The 20,224-nt window shown below is 42.7% G+C and overlaps 1 protein-coding gene across 13 annotated transcripts in view; it reads left to right on the top strand.

Annotated features, from left to right (window-relative positions):
* The window catches only part of FHAD1 (forkhead associated phosphopeptide binding domain 1), a 218,672-nt gene that overhangs the window by 103,455 nt on the left and 94,993 nt on the right, over positions 1-20,224 (top strand). For 12 of the 13 annotated variants that reach the window (XR_008918130.1, XM_056825253.1, XM_056825258.1 and 9 more), the window contains 6 exons: positions 1,581-1,655; positions 2,967-3,071; positions 5,234-5,341; positions 10,193-10,276; positions 14,067-14,213; positions 18,776-18,971. Coding sequence is in view for 12 of the 13 variants with exons in the window: in XM_056825253.1 (XP_056681231.1) it covers positions 1,581-1,655; positions 2,967-3,071; positions 5,234-5,341; positions 10,193-10,276; positions 14,067-14,213; positions 18,776-18,971 (715 nt within the window). In the remaining variant the exon portion in view is untranslated. The remainder of the gene's footprint in view (positions 1-1,580; positions 1,656-2,966; positions 3,072-5,233; positions 5,342-10,192; positions 10,277-14,066; positions 14,214-18,775; positions 18,972-20,224) is intronic. The other variant, XM_056825257.1, reaches the window with a different exon arrangement.

Below are 20,224 nucleotides of genomic sequence, written 5' to 3'. Positions count from 1 at the left end.
GTGGCCCACTCTTCATGACCCCATGTGGAGTTTTCTTGGCAAAGATGCAGGAGTGGTTTGTTATTTCCTTCATCAACTCATTTGACAGATGAGGAAACTGAGGCAAACAAGGTTAAGTGATTTGCCCAAGGTCACACAGATAGTGTCTGAGGTCAGATTTGAACTCACTAAGATGGGTCTTCCTGACTTCAGACCCAGCACTCTGTACCGTGGAGCCACCTAGCTGCCCCCTCAGGCACCATTACTACCTAGAAGAAAAGAAGATAGGATCTGGACTCTAAAGATTTGTGTTCAAATACTAGGGTTTTGGTGCATCTAGGTGGCTCTGTGGATAGAGTGCCAGTCCTGGAGGCAAGAGGTTTTGGATTCAAATCTTCCCGCTAATGCTTCCTAGGTGTATGACCCTGGGCAAGTCACTTAATCCCCATGGCCAGCCCTGACCATTCTTCTGCCTTGGAATCAATACACCCAATATTGGTTCTAAGAGGGAAGGTGAGGGTTTTTAAAAACTACCAATAAATCAAGCTCTGATTTGTAGCATATGCTAATATGCTGGCTCCTAGTAGGACTAAATAGTCACAGCTTTAAAAGCAGGAAGGACCTTCAGAGGTCATCTTCTTCAACCCTCCTTTTTTACAGATGAGGAAACCAAGGTTCAGAGAGATGAATTAATTTGCCCCAAATCATCTAGGTGGAAAAAAGGCAGACCTGGGATTTGAACACGACTCCACAGAGTAATTCCAGTGTTCTCCCAGGTATTGGCATTCCTTTTGTCCCTCATGAAAGTAGTACCCCATTACCTGCCCCTGACACTTTCTCTCTATGTGGCCTTGGCTAAGTCACTTCCTTTCCAGGGCCATATGTTTCCTTATCTCTAAAATAAACAGTTTAGACTAGATAGCCTTGGAAGATCTTGTCCAACTCTAGATCTATGACCTTATATCTCCAAATCCAGGACTTATTCCAATCAACACAAGGAGAGGATGGTCCAAAGCCCTATCCTCCATTCCTTTTTTTTTAATAAAACCCTTATTTTCTTTCTTACAATTGATATTAAGTATTAATTCAAAGGCAGACGATTGACAAGAATTAGGCAACTGGATTAAGTGACTTGCCCAGGGTCACATGGCTAGGAAGTATCTGAGGCCAAATCTGAACCCACAACTTCCTGTCTCTAGGCTGGCACTCTATCCACTGAGCCACCCAGCTGCCCCTGCCCTGTCCACTCAATGATAGAGGGAAATCCTTGAGGCTCCAGAATCCACATGAACAGATTTTTCTCCCTTGTGTCTCAACTTTCTGGACTTGGTTGAAGGATGCTATATGACGAGAAACTAAAGGTGGTTCTCCCAAAGGCAGTGGTTTCACTCCTCTAGCCTGAGCTGAGAATAAAGGCTGTAGGGCTTCATGAGCTAAGCACAAGAGATCTCAGGTCCAGGAACTTTGATTGGGAGCATTTGTTTGCTTAGGAAATACTTTCTGGGGATGAGAGGAGAGAAGAAAGATGTCAGCATCCAGAAGTAGCCCTCGAGGTCCTCTTTAGCCTGATATCTTCTTCCCTGTTTTTTTCTTTGCAACAGTGTTCAAAACTGAAAGAAGAGTTGAAGAAAGACGAGCTAGAAACCAAAAACAAGGAACTAAAATCATGCAAAACCGTGAGTTCACTGTCCTATCCCTGGAGTTGGTTCATTGAATAGTGGTGGTTACATCAGTCATTCAGTCAATAAACTTTTATCAAGCACCTACTATGTGCCAGGCACTGTGCTAAGAACTGGGGATGTGATGAAAGTAAAAAAGCAGTCCCTACCCTCAAGGAGCTCCCAGTCTAATGGAGGCAACAACATAAAGATTTACAGGGTGAATTGGAAGCAATCAACAGAGGGATGACACCAGAATTAAGAGGAGTCAGGAAAGTCTTCCTGTAAGAAGGAACATTTTAGTTGGGACTTAAAGCGAAAAGGGTAGAGATCTTGGGTTTAATGTAGCATGTGACTGCTAGAGTTATGTTATGGGGTGGGGGGCTAACTTGTGGCTAGAGTGCTGGGCCTGGGGTCAGGAAGAACTGAGTTCAAGTCTTGCCTCACATACTGACTGATCATACGACCCAGCATCAGTCCCTTAATTTCTCATGGCCTCTGTTTTCTCCTCTGCAAAGTGGGGATAATATTAACACCTACTTCAAAATGGAAAGTGTCCAGAGGAGATAAACTTGAATGATGAAGGGGTGCAAGGTCCTCCCCTCTGAGAAAGGGTTGTTGGGAGAAGACAGTGGCACCAGCTTGAAGTGCTAGATGAATGTCTGTTGATATAATCATTGGGCAAATCTGAAGTAGGTTGAAAAACATGGCTATCTTGGTGGTAGTGGGGATAGTGATGATGATGGTAGTGTTCAATCTGCTTGTTTGTTTCCTCATCTGTCAAATGATCTGGAGAAGGAAATGGCAAACCACTCCAGTAACTCTGATCTCAGACACTTCCTAGATGTATGACTCTGGACAAGTCACTTCACCCTGTTTGCCTCAGTTTCTTCATCTGTTAAATGAGTTGGAGAAGGAAATAGCAAACCACTCCAGGATCTTTGCCAAGAAAACCCCAAATGGGGTCACAAAGAAAAGAAATGAGGAATGAGGAGCAAAAGCCCAATAAATATTCTCTAACTTTGCCCAAACAAACAAGACACAGGGGAGGGTGTCAATGCTCCACCTCTAGACGCTGGGTCCAAGTCAGTGAAACCCATTTTCACTGGCTCACCCAGTGTATGAAATTAATGTGGAAAGTGTTTTTGATGTTGTATGAGCTTAAACTTGAAGATTGTGTGTGTGTGTGTGTGTGTGTTGCATAGAGTCAAACCAGAAGATAGTTCGTGTTGGATAGCATCAGACTGGACTGGAAGGTGAATTTGTGTGGTATGGAGTCAAAAACCAGGAGCACTTCCCTTCACTTCCCTGTTTTCCCATCTCTTTCAGTACATCAAAGACCTGGAGCATCAACTAAAACTTCTGGGGGAACAGCTCCAGAAGAGCTGCAATGAGCAATGCGCCATCTCCCAGACGCTGAAAGAAAAGAATAAGGTACCTGCTTGCTCCTCCTGCCCCATGGAAGCCGCGCTGCCCTCCCCTCCCACATCCTGCTTAGAATGGAAGAGAGCTGAGACCCAGGCTCCATCACTGGCTCCATCACTTCCTCCCCCAGCAGCTTCTTGAAAGAGAAACCCTTGTCTCTTGACTAGAATGGATGGAGCCTTGAAAGATGGCTCCCAGTTAGCCCTGGGGCAAAATAGGTGGGGGAGAACCCAAGGACAAGTATAATAATAATAACAACAATGGCTTTATTATTATTATTATTATTGGCTTTTGGTAGACAGCCCATATTATATTTTCTTTTTGTTTAATGGTTGCATTCTATGGGAAATTTACTGTAAATGAGCATCAATGCATGTGATATATATGTAATATATAAACAATAACATATAAACAATAACATAAATAATAACAAATAAAAACATAATATTGGATATAAATCATATTAAATATAAGGATATATTTATACCTAATATAAATAAATAATAGCATAAAGTAAATATATTGAATCTAAGTGATTAAAAATCCTCAAGGACTCAGCTGCTCAATAAATCTTTGTTGATCTGTGAATTAAAAGCTAATGAACCAAATTCTAGTGGGATCAGGGAATAGCACAAGATGGGCTCTAGCCCCAGCTCTGCCTCTGATTTGCTGTGTGACCACGGACAAGTCACTGGACCTTTCTGGGCTCCAACATCTTCACCTTTAAAGTGAAAGGGTTTAAACGGATTGACCCCTGTGTGTTGAGATGGAAAGATCATTGGATTTGGAATCAGAAGTCCTGGGTTCGTGTGTCGATTTCTTTTGTGTGATCTTGGCAAAGTAATTTCTCCTCTTGAGTCCTCTATTTTCCTAGCAGTTGTCTAAGAGTCCTCCCATCTGTGATTCTAAAGGAGCCGTGGTGGGGTACAGTCCAGAGACGGCTGTGCGGGCCAGAGTATCACCAACAGAGAGCAGCATCACATACTTCCCTAGAACGCTTAGCAAGAAGCATCAGGAACTAAGACTGGTCCAACCTCAACCTTCTTTGTGGTTCACGAGATGGAACATAGCCAAAACCCTAACATTTGACTATAAAAGGCTACGTTGCCACCTGGATCGTTCTAGAGACCGCATGTCCTGAGCGATCTAAAAGCAAAGGACTTAGGGGAGAAGGGAAGGAGACCAGGGTTCGAATCCAAGCTTCACCTTTTGGAAAGGAGAATAAGGCATTATTCTCACACCTTAAATAAGTCGTGCTTCCCCTGTGGGCTTCCTGTAAAATGGAACTAAGAGTTATGTACTACCTGCCCCAAGAAAAGGAGATCTTCTAGGAATAGGGGCTGCTAGAAACAATTAGCCAGCATGCACTGGTTTGGTAAGTCACCTAGAATGAAGGCATCATTAATGATTAACCCAAAGTGGGAATGTTGGGGAAGGGAAGGACAAGGTCCATTGTTTGGCTGTATTTCCCAAAGGTCAGATTTTTAGGCAGCAGAGACGGAACAGATAGAGAAGGAGAAGTTGGTCAAGTTGACAAAATTCTCTGGACCTCAGTTTCTTCCTCAAAAATGAAAATGAAGGGACAATTAGGTGGCACACTGTCTATAGAGTGCCAGGCCTGGAATAGAGAGGACTTGGATTCAAATCTGTCTAGCTGTGTGAGCATGGGAAAGTTACTTAACCCCAATTGCCTAGCCCTTGCCACTTTTCTGTCTTAATTTTATTATATTTAATATTATCTTATTTGAACATATTTTATATATTATATTATTTTGTTATATTACATTATAATATAATACTATATATCTACATATTATGAGCACCAATATATTATAGCTTTATAATTTCATATTTCTTATTTTTATTTTGTTATTTATAATATTTATATTTAAATTTTTCTAACAAAAAAATAAGTGAAATAATTAAACATAAGAGTGGATCAAATTCAGTGACCCCAGCACAAAGAGATGAAAATAGACTTGGGTTTGGAATAAGAGAGCCAGGGTGCATTAGCAGCCCTCTGACACTTCCTGGCTGTGTGACTTTGGGCAAGTCCATTCCTTTCTCTGGGCCTTAGTTTCCCCATATGTAAAATGGAGACCATACCGTCTCCTCCGTGTATATTCACCAATGTCCCTGAGGTCTATTAGAACTTCCTTTCATCATTCTAGGCTGAAGAGAGGCTACAGGAGGATTCCAAGAAGAAATTAGCACAGATTCATGAGCTGGGTTGCAGACAGCGCCTCGTTAAATCCAGTTTGGACAAGACAGTGTGTCAGGTAGGGAGGTACCAGGGTGCTAGGCATTCACCTGGCAGCATTAAGTGTTTGCATTTTACCCAATATAGATATGCTCCAGAATGGCTGGTGAAAAACGTCTGTGAGAAAGAACAGAACAAAATGAATCATAGATGAGTCATAATCGAGTCAAGGAATGTCAGAGCTGAAAAAGCCCTTGGAACAGAGAATGTGAGACCTGGGAGGAACCCTGGAACCCAGAATATTAGAGCTTGGAGGCAGCATGGGACAAGTGGGAAAGTGTTGTATTTGGTACCAGAGGACCTGAGTTCAAATCCTTGTTCAGCCACTTACTACTTGGGTGAATCACCCAACTGCATTGATCCTCGATTTCCTCTCATAAAAATGAGGGAGTGGGATCAGATACCATCTAATGAAAGTTGCTTCCAGCTCTGTAAACAATGTCATTGCTGGGAGGACCTTAGAATATGAGGGAGGCTTAGAACCCAGAATGGCAGAGCTAGGGGGGCTCTTAGAACATGAAATGTCAGAGCCGGGACAGGGCTTAGAACCCAGAATGTCAAGTCTGGGAGGACCCTTAGAACCCAGAATGACAGATCTGGGAGAACCCTTAAAACCGAGATCTCAGAACTAGAAGAAATCTTTGAACATAGAATGTTGGGTTGTAAGGGACCTCAGAGATCATCTAGTCTATCCCCATCCCATGTTATCTACAACCTTCAGCTTAAGGTTTTTCCTGAGACTTTGGGCTTACGTAGATTAGATCTAATTTTGGTAGCTGATTGAAAAGAGTTTCTCTTTTGTTTTGTTGCCTTCCATATGGAGTTACTCTTGAAAAGTCTCCAAATATAGCTAGCTCATGCCTAGGTTTCCACGAATATGAATAGAAAGGATTCCCAGATCTTACATATGCACTAAAGACAACAAATGCATATGGGGAGAAGACAATCTTAACTTTGCCTTTCAAGGGAAAAAAAATTGCAAAACAATGCAAAACACACAGTCCATAAACAGGTACAAAAAACATAGAAGGTATTCACAAGTAGTCCATCAACTCCTTTCATAACATGTGGACAAACCCCTTTCTCTTTGATATCCCAGTGACGATCCCTCATTCCTTTAGAGTCCCCCATGGTTCCTCCCAGTCTCTTAGAACTACTACATGGTTACTTGTGTTGGTGAACCTCTGGCACATGTGCCAGAGGGAACTGCTCCTTTCCCCCTCTCCACCACACCTAAGGATATTTTTCACATCATCCACCTCTCTGTCCAGCAGCCCAATGGGAGTTCTTCCTCCCTCCCCTGTCTGGGGTGAGGGGGTAGCTCACATGCGGCATGAGGGTACAGTTTGGGTACTCAATTTCTAGAAGGTTTGCCATCATTGGTTTAGACTCTCTCCAGAAGACAAACATGTTTGGGGATGTTCAAACAAGTAGCCTATATCCCTTCTCTTTCTAGTAAGAGCAGGCACAGCTCAGGCAAATGAGTGCTATATATAAAAGCCTTCATTTCAGAAAAGATCCTATTAAAGCCTTAACTTCTAGGTGCTGAGGACAGGAGATGGCCCTCTACAAAAGAAGTTCTAAGCCATCTTGAGTGTCTAGATACTGGACACACTAAAAGGAAGTCTTCTCTGAAGGATGTACCCCAAGTTATCTCAAATCCTCTGCCTCAACACAACTACAACTGAGGAGGCATCTTCTTTGGGGGGCCTCAGAAACTGGGAGCTAAGTGGCTATGCTACTATGTGTGAGGTGCCTCCTAAATATTTCTTGGCATCAGATATCGTCATCTCATAATTGTAATAACCAATATTGGTATAGGATCTAGTCTGTGTAAGGCACTGCACTTTACACATTATTTTTACAGTTATCTTATTTGATCTTCGTAGTATTTCTGGGAGGTGTAGGGGCTATTATGATTCCCATTTTACAATGAAGAAACTGAGGCAGACAGAAGTTTAGAGAATTGTCTACGATCACCCAACTTAAGTCCTTGAGGCCAGATTTGAACTTCAGGCTTCCTGACTCCAGGTCTGCCATTCTATTCACCACACTCCCTAGCTAGTCCCTAGATCTTGAGATCAGGCTCTGGAATGGAGATTAGTCGGTTAGCCCAAACTAAAAGGACATGATCCCCAAGTTCTTCTTCCTCTGTGACCAGGCTCTTAGAATTATAAGAGGGTCAGTCCTCAAGAGAGGTCCTCTGAGCCTTCTCACACGTAAGCTTCTTAGGTAGCTGAGGCTTCACAGTGTGTGCTTGGATGGAGATTCTAAGCCACTTCAAGAGTCAGCCCTTTGACGCTTTGGACAGAAGATGACCTGCTTCGAAAGGGACTCGAAATCATTTCAGATCTCAAGCCTCTGCACACCGAATGCATGAGAAGGGGCAGGAAGGGGCAGGAAGAGGCAGGAAGGGGCAAGAAGGGACAAGAAGGGGCAGGAAGGGGCTTTGCTTCCAGGGTGTTGGAGAGTTCCTGACTGAGGGTTGTCTCCCAAGTGCACCTCATCCTCTGCCATCTTGGATGATCCTTCAGAATGGTTGAAGGGTGTCAATTCAGTCCCAAAAGACCATTATCCTGGGGCCTAGAGAGTCTGGGAACTTGAAGAGATCTCAGGATTTTTGGAGTCAGGGTCAATGTTGGCCAAAACCAACTTCTTGCTCAGTCATCAGAGGATCCTAGAAGGTGGTTACCTCCTACCATCCAGTGCCACCTGGCCACAGGGTATGTGGAAGGGAGTAAAGCGGAAGAAGTGTGGAAGAGTTGGAAGGGGCTAGGTTTTATGAGGGTTTTAAAAGCCAAACAGAACTGTTTGTATGATCATGGTGGTAATAGGGATCCCCTAAAATTTATTGAGTTAGGGCCTATATAAATCTGGATGATGTTTTTGTTGTTGTTTCAGTCACATCTGATGCTTTGTGACCCCATTTGGGGTTTTCTTGGCAAAGATACTGAAGTGGTTTATCATTTCCTTCTCTGGTTCATTTGACAGATGAGGAAACTGAAGCCAAAAGAGTAAAGTGAATTGCCCAGGAGGACCTAGCTAGGAAGTGTCCAAGATGAGATTTGAACTCAGATTCTCTCAACTCTAAGCCTGCCACTCTATCCACTGTACAACTAGCTGCCCCTGCTTCCTCATTCTTCGTCAATCCTGAATTTCTTCACATATCTACTTACTGGCAATTATATTCTGTTCCCTCTCTCCACACTTCTTGTTTTTAACCTGTCCCTTCCTTTTGAATCAGATATGCCCTTCCAGATGGAAATTCCACTCATGGTCTCCCCATCCCATCAAGCCTCAGTTACATCTATGAAATCAAATTGCCTCCTTGAATTAAGATCTTTAGCTCCCCTTGTTTGTAGTCCTGTTTGGTGCAGTTGTGAATCTGAGGCTGTGGATTTTATTACTGGATCTTTTCTTAGATCTGTGTTTCCTTTGAATTAATTAGACTTCCCTCCTGTTATTCTTCTTCCCATATTCATTTGCTATGGCATCTTTCTTGGCAGGTACCTTCTTTTTCAGTCTAAACTACTTTTGGCTACTTTTATGAAACTTCTGACACATATATTTTTACCAACCCATTTGCTAGCCAAGAACCTATCAAGAGTACATATATCACATATATGTATGTATATGTGCATATATATGTCTATATTAAACCCTTATCTTCTGTCTTAGAATTAATTCTAAGACAGAAAAATAGCAAGGGCCAGGCAGTTGGGATTAAGTGACTTGCCCAGGGCCACATAGCTAAGAAGTGCCTATGAGGCCAAATTTGCACCTAGATCCTCCCAACTTCAGGCCTGGTGCTCTATCCACCATGCCACCTAGCAGCCCCTGTTACTATATATTAAACCATAGTCCAGAAATCCAAATCCTGTCCTCAGATGCCATTTTCTTAAGCAACCGTTCACTTCAGTAGCAGGTAATTTAACCGGGAAACTAGAAGGAGAGGTACTGGGAGGAGAACAAAAGGTGACCAGAAATGTGACCATTGTTGCTGTTCTGGGATGGAAATCGGGCCAAGGGATGCATGTGTTGGTGGTGAATTGTTTTGCTCAGTGATTCACCAATGGTCATCCTCTTGCATGGGTGAATCACTCCCGCCTTGGTGAACATTTGAAAGGTGTAGGCAGCAGAAACCAGACAAATAGAACAAAACTGTCTTGAGTTTCATGTTATAACTCCTTGTCTTCATTTAGCAGGCTCTTTAAGCAAGACTTCCTGAAGACTCTGCTTTAATGTATATGGATGTAGTCCTTCCTGGACTCAAAATGTTATAGGTAGAGACAGTACTACCCCATTTTCCAGCTGGGAAAACTGAGGGTCAGACTTACCCAGGCTCACATAGTCAAAGAGAGTCAGACTTGGGATTCAGATTCAAGTTTCCTGGTTTCACAGCCAGCACCCTTTCAGAAGGGTCTTATCCAAGATTCCTTTCAACTTGAAATCATCTGACTCCCCTTCCCCAATTCCTCCCCCATCCTGAACAAGAAAGGAATGCCTGGGAACTCCCTCAAATGCCTGGCTCAGGCCTCCCTGGTCATTACCCATCTCACCATAGCTGAGGGCTTCCCCCTCTTCTTTCACAAGCAGCCCTCAGGGTCATGGGCACCTCCAATGGGTAATTGACCAGACGTCCCATTCACCGCCATTGTTCCAGTCTTACCACCATGGCAGTCACACAAATCAAAGAAGCCAGGCAGAATGGCCTCTCCCGGTCAATTAAGGCCAAGCTTTCTGTTTTCTTCTGTGGTTCCTGCCCTCTCAAAGATTTTAACAAGGCCACTGCCCCAGGCTTATGCAAGGGGAGAAGCAGATTGTGGACAGCAGACTATCTCCTGCCTGATGGTCACTCTTTCTGTTTCAGCTGGAACAATTCCGAAGTCAAATTATCGAAGCCATTTATGGCCGAGGAAAACTGCCTCAGGCCCGGATCGTAACCAATCAGCAGGTGAGTCCTTGGCTTCCTATGGAGCATGAGTGTGGATTTCTCCCATCCTTCCAGAACATATGACCCTGTTGGTATGGTTGGCACATACTTTTCTCCCTGTCAATACAATGGGAAGGTTTGTTTTGATTTTGTGGGATTTCTGGTATTGAAGCAAAAGCTTGGATGTTCTCGAAACATTTCCATGAAAAACACTTGTCCAGTTTCCCTGAGGCAGGTGTCAATCACATGTGATTTATCTAAGCTCTTTCCCACCATGGAGGCTCCTTGGTACAAGATTTTTTGAAGGAGGTAAGAGATGAGGAGAAGATCTTAGATTTATAATTTCATTGGTGTAAGAGACTTCCAATGGGGAAAATCTCTCCACTGATACAGATGAGATTTTGAAAATTATAATCTTGAAGCCAAAGTTCTTCATCTTTTCTATATTATGGACTCCTTGGACTGAGAACGAAACTGATGGACCCTTTCTCAAATGTGTTCAAATGCATTTAATATAAAATATATACCATTATTTTTTAAATTTTGCCTTAATTTTATTCCAGTAACAAATTTGACAAGTTTTCCAAGGTGCCATGATTCATGTTGTCTCCCTCTCCTCTTCCCTTGCCACTCCTGGAGTTGACAAACAAAAATATATACCATTATGAAAGAAATCGATTACATTGAAATAGTTATCAAAAAATTATTTTAAGTTCATGGATCCCAGGTTAAAAACCATTATTTTAGAGTTATCTGTCAAAGAGGGGCTAAGTGACTTGTCTAGGGTCACATCACTACTGCCTGATAGAATTTGGATTTGAACACAGGGTTTCTTACTTTGGAGGCCTTTTAAAGGCTATATTTCTGGGCAGCTACATGGCTCTGTGGATAGAGAGCCAGACCTGGAGACAGGCAGTCCTGGGTTCAAATCTAGATTTAGCCATTTCCTAGCTGTGTGAACCTAAGCAAGTCACTTAATCCCAGTTGCTTAGTTCTTACTGTGCTTTTTGCCTTGGAACCAATACTCAGTATGGATTCTAAGAGGAAAAGTAAGACCTTTTTTTTAATGCTATATCTCTTACTAGGTGATACTTCAATCATCTTTGAGATATGTGGTATGGCTGGTTGGATCTCGTTCCAACTATTAGTGTAGCAACTGTTCTTTTGTCCAGTTCTCCTTCTGTAGGTCCTAATGACATAACTTCCTCTCCTAGCAGGTTAGGCAAGGAAATGCCCCCCCCCCCAAATTCAGTCCCTGTCCAGGGGATAGGCCATAGGGCAGAGATGCTTCACCTACCCCCATGCATAGGGTAGTCTGTGTATGAATTCCATTTGCTGCCTTCCAAACTGACCGCTAACCACAAAGACTCGTGCTCCACCTTTTCACTTAATTTGGTGGCTCAAATAAACATAACTCTCTATGATAAGCCAAAGCCTGTAGAGGTCAAGAGTATGGCAGGGAGCTTTCATCATGTGTGGGATAAAAATTGGTGACAAGTGCCCCACTCACTCAAATAAAACAAAATCAGAGTCAGAAGGCAGGAGTAAAAAGGCAGTTGTTTATTCCCCTTCATGAAAGAGAGCACTAGAAGTGCTAAGGGCTAAGAAGTGCCCACGGACTAGGCAGCAAACAGGCAATATATACACAAGACTCCTCCCCATCCCCTGTCAGATCCCACACCAGGCTTTGACCTACAAATCACAACAGCTGTGCTTCCAACCCAACTCAGGTGGGGCAAGGGAAGCTCCCAAGCTGTTCCTTGCCCCTTCTGTCCATCACTCTCCCTCCCAAGTCTGTCCTGGAGTCCTCAACCAACAAAAAGGTAACAAACTAGCTTTTATAAACTAAATGCTCATTCTGAGAATAGCACACTCAATTATGCCCCACTCCATCAGGAGAGAAATCTCCTGGTGTTTCTGCAGATGCCTAGATGCTTCAGCCAGACCTGGCTTGATCTGAAGTCTGAGAGTCTGGTTTCCAACCAGATTTTCTGCTTACTACCTTGTGACCTTGGGAAGGTCCATTATCATTTTTTAAGGCCTTAGTTTCCTTCTCTGTAAAAATGATATTGAATCAGTCAGTCAGTCAGTCCAATAGCATTTCAGCATGGCCTGCATAGTGCCAGATGCCAAATTGGACTAGATGACCTTGCAACTCTAGATCTGGAGCCTCTGAAAACCTTTGGAATAGTTTTCAAAATTCAATGTTCCTAGCTCCACTGTCTTTTTAAGATGTCTTCTTGGTGTTTCTTTTCTTTTTGTACCCCTATTATTACCCAATAACTAACCTTCACTCCAACTTTCTGGAAGATTTCCTTATGACAGAAGGAAACAGCTCATTCAAATTCAGGTTAAATACCTGATTACAACTATGTAGCCCATAGTGCATAGTGCTGGTTCTGGAAACAAGGAAGGCTCATCTTCCTGAGTTTAAATCTGACCTCAGACACTTACTAGCTGTGTAACCCTGGGTAAGTCACTTAACCCTGTTTGCCTCAGTTTTCTCATCTGTAAAATGAGTTGTAGAAGGAAAGGGGAAATCACTCCAGTCTTTTTTTCAAGAAAACCTCAAATGGGATCACAGAGAATCAGATATGAGGGGAAATGACAGAACAATAACAACCAAAAGTACCCTTGATCCCAGAAGAACAATGGTGATCAGGACCTCTCCCCTCTTGTTGGAGAGATAGTGGGCATTTGCAGAATGTTGCATACGTGGTCAGCAGTGGTCATTCTGGTAACCCCACCACCTCTGCACTGAGAGTAGGGAGACAATGATCTTTATCAACCTTGGGGAATCAATCAGTCTTGATATTTCATCTCAGTTCTGATGTCCTTCCTTTTCTTTAAACCCTTACCTTCTGTCTTAGAATTAATATTAAAGTATGGGTTCAAAGACAGAAGAGTGGTAAGGGCTAGGCAGTGGGAGTTTTGTGACTTGCCCCATGGTCACATAGCTAAGAAATGTCTGAGGTCAGAGTTGAACCCAGGACCTCCCAATTCCAGGCCTGGTTCTCTACTATTGTGTACCTAGTTGCCCCTATATACACTTATATTCAATAGCTCTTTAAGGTTTACAAGATATTTTCCCAATTATTCTCCTGAGAGAGAGTGCAAATATTTTATTATCTTCATTTTACAGAGATAGAAACTAAGATTTCAAAAGGGAAAAAGTCTTGCCCATGACTATGCAATTTAATTAGTTAATATGGGAGCCCATGGGTAGCTGGGCAGCTCATTGGATAAAGCACAGAAGCTCTAGTCAGGAAGACTTGACTTCAAGTCCAGCCTCACTTACTAACTGGGTACCCTGGGCAAGTCACTTAATCCCTGTTTTGCTCAGTTTCCTCAACTCTAAAATGAACTGGAAAAGGAAATGGCAGATCACTTCAATATCTTTGCCAAGAAAACTTAAAATGGGGTCACAACGAGTCAAATATGATTGAAACAACCATGAATCCATGAAAAGTCATGGAACCAAAGTTATCTTTCCCCCGGCATTCCTCAAATTTCTTTTCTTTTTTTTTTAACCCTTATTTTCTGCTTAGAATCAATATTAAGTATTGCTACCAAGGAAGAAGAATGGTTAAGGTTAGGCAATGGAGGTGAAGTGACTTGCCCAGGGTCACATAGCTAGGCAATGTCTGAGGTCAAATTTGAACCCAGGACTCTCCTGTCTTCAGGACTGGCTCTCTATCCACTGCTCCACCTAGATGCCCTTGTTCCTTAGTTTTCACACTTGCCTTCATCCCTTTGTGGTAGCTGCTCCAACTGACCCTTATTTTGGCTGTTTTGTTTTCCCTACAACTAGCTGGTAGAGGTGATCTCCACTGTCATGGAGGACAACTTCAACTTGCAGCAGAAAGAAATAATGATGAAGAGCTGGCAACAGAACTACAGGGAGGAAGCGCTCTTGGCCCACAGAGACAGGCTGAAGACCTTCTTTGACGACTGCCAGGTCACTTGTTGGGCACTTTAGTAAAGGCCAAGTTAGTTTAGTTTTTGCTTTTCTTGTTTTGAAAATCATCCTGACCTAGAGGAAGAGGGGTTTAGAGGAAAGATTTGGGCCATTTTTGTTTGTCTTATTGCCCCTGGGGCCACTGAAAATGTCGGAGCTGAGGGGGGTCTTAGAACATGGGATGTCAGACCTGGTAGGGACTTTAGAATGAAGAATGACAGAACTGAGAGTGAACTTAGAACACAGAATATTACAGCTGTGAGGATCTTGGAAAATACAATATCGGGAAAAATGGGAAATAAGCATTTAGATAGCATCTTTTATGTGGCAAGCCCTGTGCTAAGTGCTTTTTACAAATATTATCTCATTTGATCCTCACAACAACTCTACAAGGTATAGGGGCTGTTATTTTAAGGTAAACAGAGTTAAATACCTTGCCCCAGGTCATACACAGCTAGTACGTGTCTGACACTGGATTTGAACTCAGGTCTTCCTGATCCCTGACAGAGCACTCTGTGCACTGTGCCACCAGCTACCTCTATCAGAGCCAAAATAGTAATAATAAAAGCAACAACAACTACTGACATTTATATAGCATTTTAAGGTTTGCAAAGGGCATTGCATGGATCATAGAGTCCTCCTCTAACCCCTTCCTTTTGCAGAAAAGGAAATTGAAATCCAGAGAGGGAAAATTATTTGTAAAGTCATACAGTAAGTAAATAGCAGAGCCAGTATTTATGACCAGCCCTTCTAATTCCCAATCCAGTGTCCTTAATGTAATTTTCTGCACTGTATGTGATTGAGCCCAATTACCCAGGGCCAGGCCTAACCTCATCTTATCAGATCAGCCTGTTCTCCACCCCCACCCCCACCCCACCCCTGCACCTTCCATTTCTGCCCCTCTCCTCCAAGGCCCAACCCTTACTGAAGTTCAGCACATTCCCCTGAATTAACTATGCCTGGGAACATTTCACACCTAGAAACAGTTAACAACTTACTTAGCCAATAATGAGGGTGGAAAGGGATATGGCTTGGAGTCAGTTCCTAGTCCAGAGATAACCTATGTGCTCTTAAATGGACTCCTCCCCCCACCCCATAAAGTGGTATGCAGTTAAAGGCCCCTTTCAACCCTTAAAGCCTATGCTTGCACTCCCCAGCTAGTAAGACATGGATTGTCCTGGATAGTCATTGAGGCCTAGAATAACTCGGAGATTCTGCTATATTATATGTATCTTCCCTCATCAGAGGAAACTTGTTTAGAAAGAGAAAATGAAGGTGCCTTCCAAAGATCTCAAATGTCTGCATTAAGCAGACTCGTCTGTTGTACAGATGGGCTAATGCCATCTTGGCAGAGTTTTGATATTTGAAAGCAGTGGAAGGGCAGCTTCTATGAACTCATTCTGAAAGCCCAAGTGTGTGACTACCAGACTGAATAAAAGCAGACTGTCATCCTGCCCTTGACTTGAAATTTCTGGCACATTTTCCCCAAGGCTTTTTTTGAGAACTTGCCAAATATGCAAGATTGACATTATGTTTTCAAGTCAGGAAACCAGACTGAACGTTTTATCAACAGGCATTATGATATGCTAGCTATGTAGACTACTGGATAGAATGCTGAACTTGGAGTTAGGATGACTTGAGTTCAAATGCTGCCTCTGGAGCTAACTTTCCTTCTCTTTAGAATGGGTGTAGATAAGAAGGGGGAATAATAGTTCCAACTTGCAGGATTATTGTAAGGATCAAATGAAATAATATGTAGAGGGGGCAGCTGGGTAGCTCAGTGGATTGAGAGCCAGGCCTAGAGATGGGAGATCCTGAGTTCAAATCTGATCTCAAACACTTCCTAGCTGTGTGACCCTGGGCAAGTCACTTGACCCCCATTGTCTAGCCCTTACCACTCTTCTGCCTTGGAGCCAATACACAGTATTGTAAGGGTTTAAAAAAAAAAAGAAGAAAAGTATGTAGCAAGTGTCCCTGAATTGTCATAGTGAAGCTTTAAGCTCATAAAGGTGTTAAAGATTAATAGCAAAAAGTTTGCAAAACCTAAAGTATATGTTAGTAATGATGGTGATGATGATGATGATGATGATGATGATGATGATGATGATGATGATGATGATGATGTACAGAAATGAATAGGTTTGTTCCTAGTTTCTGGCCCAAATTCTAGAATGGAAGTTGCTTTTGGAAATTTATAACTTCCCTAAATCTTCCTGAACCTCAATTTCCTCTTCCTTTTTTTTTTTCCTTTTTAAGCACCTTCTAGCTTAGTACCAATTCTGGGACAAAAGAGCAGCAAGAGCTAAGCAAAGAGGGTTGAATGACTTGCCGAAGGTCACATGGCTAAGAAGTGCCTGAGGCTAGATCTGAACCCAGGTCCTCCTGATTCCAGGCTAGTGTTCTTCCACTGTGCTACCTAGCTGCCCCTGGACCTCAGTTTCTTGATCTGTAAAATGAGGTCTTTAGACTAAATGACCTCTGAAGCCACTTTCATTTCTCAAGCTCTGAGCTCATAAGCCTTCTATATACTCTGTGCTCTTAGCAACCTGGTACCTTGTGCATGGTCCAAGAATACGTTCATTCTCTTACCTTTGCCCATTTTATTTCCTACGCCTGTAATGCCCTCCACTTTTTGTCTAATACTGTTATTATTATTATTGATATTATGATCATTATGATTGTCACCATTATTATCCCTGTTATTAAAACTATATACTATTCAATGCCATATCATTTATATCATATTAGGGTATATGTAACCGTATCACATATAACCTGTTTTATGACATGTGACACAGATTGTTATATGTTATATAACATATGGCATGTTATAATACATTATGTTATTATGTAATAATAATGTCTAAAATGTACATAATGCTCAGAAGTCTGCAAAGCACTTTACATATATCATCTGACTAGCTTTGCACCATCTCTCTGAAGAGGGTACTAGAGCTGTTAGTGTCCCCATTTTGCCATGTGGTGCATCTGAAGCATAGAAAGGTTTTTGCCCATGGTCACACAACTAAGTACCTGAGGTGAAATTTGAACTCGGATATTCCTATTTCTGCATCAAACACACTGTGCCACATTATCTCCTCAAAAGGCTCAGCTAGATGGCTCAGTGGATTCAGAGCCAGATCTGAAGTCAGGAGGTCCTGGGTTCAAATCTTATCTCAGACACTTTCTAGCTGTGTGACCCCCATTTCCTAGCCCTTACCTCTCTTCTGTCTTGGAACCCATACTTAGCATCAGTCCTAAGATAAAAAGTAAAGGTTAAAAAAGGCTTTTATTTAGTGTCAATTGTATACACAGAAGTGTGATAGACCCTGGTGGTTTAGATAAAACACAGTCCCAAACATGATGGAGAGAGCCTGGCACTGTCATTTCATAGGCATGGGGAACCATGAGGCTGAGAGAGAGGAAGAGCAAGAGCTCTCTTTCTCTCTTTTTTTCTCCCCTCTCTAGCCCAGGTTGGCATCTTACAGTCTGAGAAAGCTCCCTAGTACCTCTGAGAAGCCAAATGACCCAGCCAGGGTCATAGAGGCAGATCTTAAATTCATGTCTTGCTGGTTTTAGGGTCATCCCCTGGCTCTACCTTGCACACTATTTTACACAGTAAATGCTCTATAACGTGTAGTAAATACATATGAGAAATGCACAAGGCATAACAAAATGCCATGTAGGCTCTGATAAGTAAACCCAACTCATGCCTCCTTCTCCAAGGAGCTTTCTCTGATTCTCCCTACTTATTTATAACATTCTCCTCATGGAATTCTGGGTATTACTATAACATTCAATGAAGGCAGTGTCTGTATCTTACCTAAACTAAGTTTATTGCTCAAGGTCCATGTATATAGCAGGTGTTTAATAATATAATTCTTTTACACCCTTACTCTAAGATAAAATAACAAGGGCTAGGCAAGTGGAGTTAAGTGACTTACCCAGAGTCACACAGCTAGGAATTATCTGATCCAGGAAGTTCTCTGTTCCAGGGGACCTCTCAGTTCTGACATCCTCTGTCAGATTGAACCCAAGTCCTCCTGACTCCAGGCTTGATGCTCTGTCCATCGTATGACCCAGATGTCCCCCTGAAAAGTGTTTTTTAACTTAAAAATTGTTTTTCAATTAAATGTAGAAACAATTTTTCATTCACAGTTGTTTTCTGACCTTTTGCCATTCAGATTCTCTCCCTCCTTCCCACCAAGGCAATAAATAGTCTGATATAGGTTATACCAGTGCTTTCATGCAAGGCATCTAAGAAATGTTTTTGGCATGACTAAATGTGCTCAAGAGAGAGAAGTGGCCTAATTTGACCATTTTACAAGTCCAAGTCACAGTATGGGGAAAGGGCAAAGAAGTCATAGAGAAATCTAAAATAAGCCACTGGAGATTGCCCGGCTATCCACCACCAGCCCAGACTGCCTCATTGTCCCAGTTAGAGGTGGAGGGGAAGGGAGCAAAGTAGAGAAGGGCGTTCTCCAAGAATTCTCCTGGGGCCCCTTGACTACTCCTGGCCCATCCGTAACTTCTGCTGGCCCTCATGGTCTCATCTTTTTCAGACTTGCTTGAAAATGTCTTGCTGTGGCAATGACTTGAGAAAGCAGCTCAGTGACCTTCAGAACCTCCCCGTGGAGCCCTCTGGGATGTGGCTACAACAAGCCATCGTGGAGATCCTGAAAATTGTGTTGTGCTGGGTGGAGGAGATCGAGCAGCTCCTGAAGGATGTGGGCATTGAGTTGTCCAACACCGACAAAGGTCCCTGGGCCTGCTGGCTCTTCTTCCTTATATTGATTTTATCCTAACAGCTCAAATCCCAAAGAATCATTCAATTGGCACACTCAGGCAGCAAGTATCTATTAAGCACTCCCTAAGTGCTTGCCACCGGGGCCACAAAGACAAAAATGAAGCCATCCCCTGATCAAGAGGACCTGGGGTTGAGAATAGGATCATAGCTATCTTGGAAGTCATGTCCAGCCCCTTATTTTTGTTTCAGATACTTCCCAAAATTAATTTTTTTAATTATCAAATTTCTATTCTCTTCCATCCTATCACCCCCACTTTGCCCCCCCAAAAAAAACAAAATCCTTATAACAAATCAAGCAAAAGAAATTCCCATATTGACTATGCCCAGAGATGTCTTGTTCTCCACATTTACTCCATCAACTCTATGTTAGTACCAACCCCTGAATTTTACAGATGAGTAAACTGAGGCAAAGTGGTATTTAGTAACTTGCCCGTGATCATAGAGATATTAAGTACCTGAGATGGAATTGGAATGCAGTTCTTTTTTAATCTAGGTCTCTCTGGCTCCAAGTCCTTTGCCCTCTACCCTAACATTGTGATACCACTAATCCTTTTTAAAGACAAAGGACAAACAGAAATAAGATCATGCTGACATTTTCTGCTCTAAGGATGGTCCCACCTGACACTCTCCATTTCAGGAGATCTCTCAGTTTTGACATTCTCTGTTCTAAGGTCTCTCTCAGCTCTGACATTCTCAGTTCTAAGGTCTCTCCCAGCTCTGACATTCCCTGTTCTAAGGTCTCTCCCAGCTCTGACACTCTGGGTTCTAAGGTCTCTCCCAGCTCTGACATTCTCAGTTCTAAGGTCTCTCCCAGCTCTGACATTCCCTGTTCTAAGGTCTCTCCAGCTCTGACAGTCTCTGTTCTAAGCTCTCTCTCAGCTCTGACATTCTCTGTTCTAAGGTCTCTCCCAGCTCTGATACTCTCTGTTCTAAGCTCTCTCCCAGCCCTGACATTCCCTGTTCTAAGCTCTCTCCCAGCTCTGACATTCTCTGTTCTAAGCTCTCTCCCAGCTCTGACATTCTCTGTTCTAAGGTCTCTCCCAGCTCTGACATTCTCTGTTCTAAGCTCTCTCCCAGCCCTGACATTCTCTGTTCTAAGCTCTCTCTCAGCTCTGACAGTCTCTGTTCTAAGCTCTCTCCCAGCTCTGACATTCTCTGTTCTAAGCTCTCTCCCAGCCCTGACATTCTCTGTTCTAAGCTCTCT

Source organism: Monodelphis domestica, chromosome 4 (assembly GCF_027887165.1).
Source record: "Monodelphis domestica isolate mMonDom1 chromosome 4, mMonDom1.pri, whole genome shotgun sequence".
Lineage (NCBI taxonomy): Eukaryota > Metazoa > Chordata > Mammalia > Didelphimorphia > Didelphidae > Monodelphis > Monodelphis domestica.
Note: the sequence above shows the minus strand (reverse complement) of the source record. Positions and strands in the feature narration are given on the sequence as shown.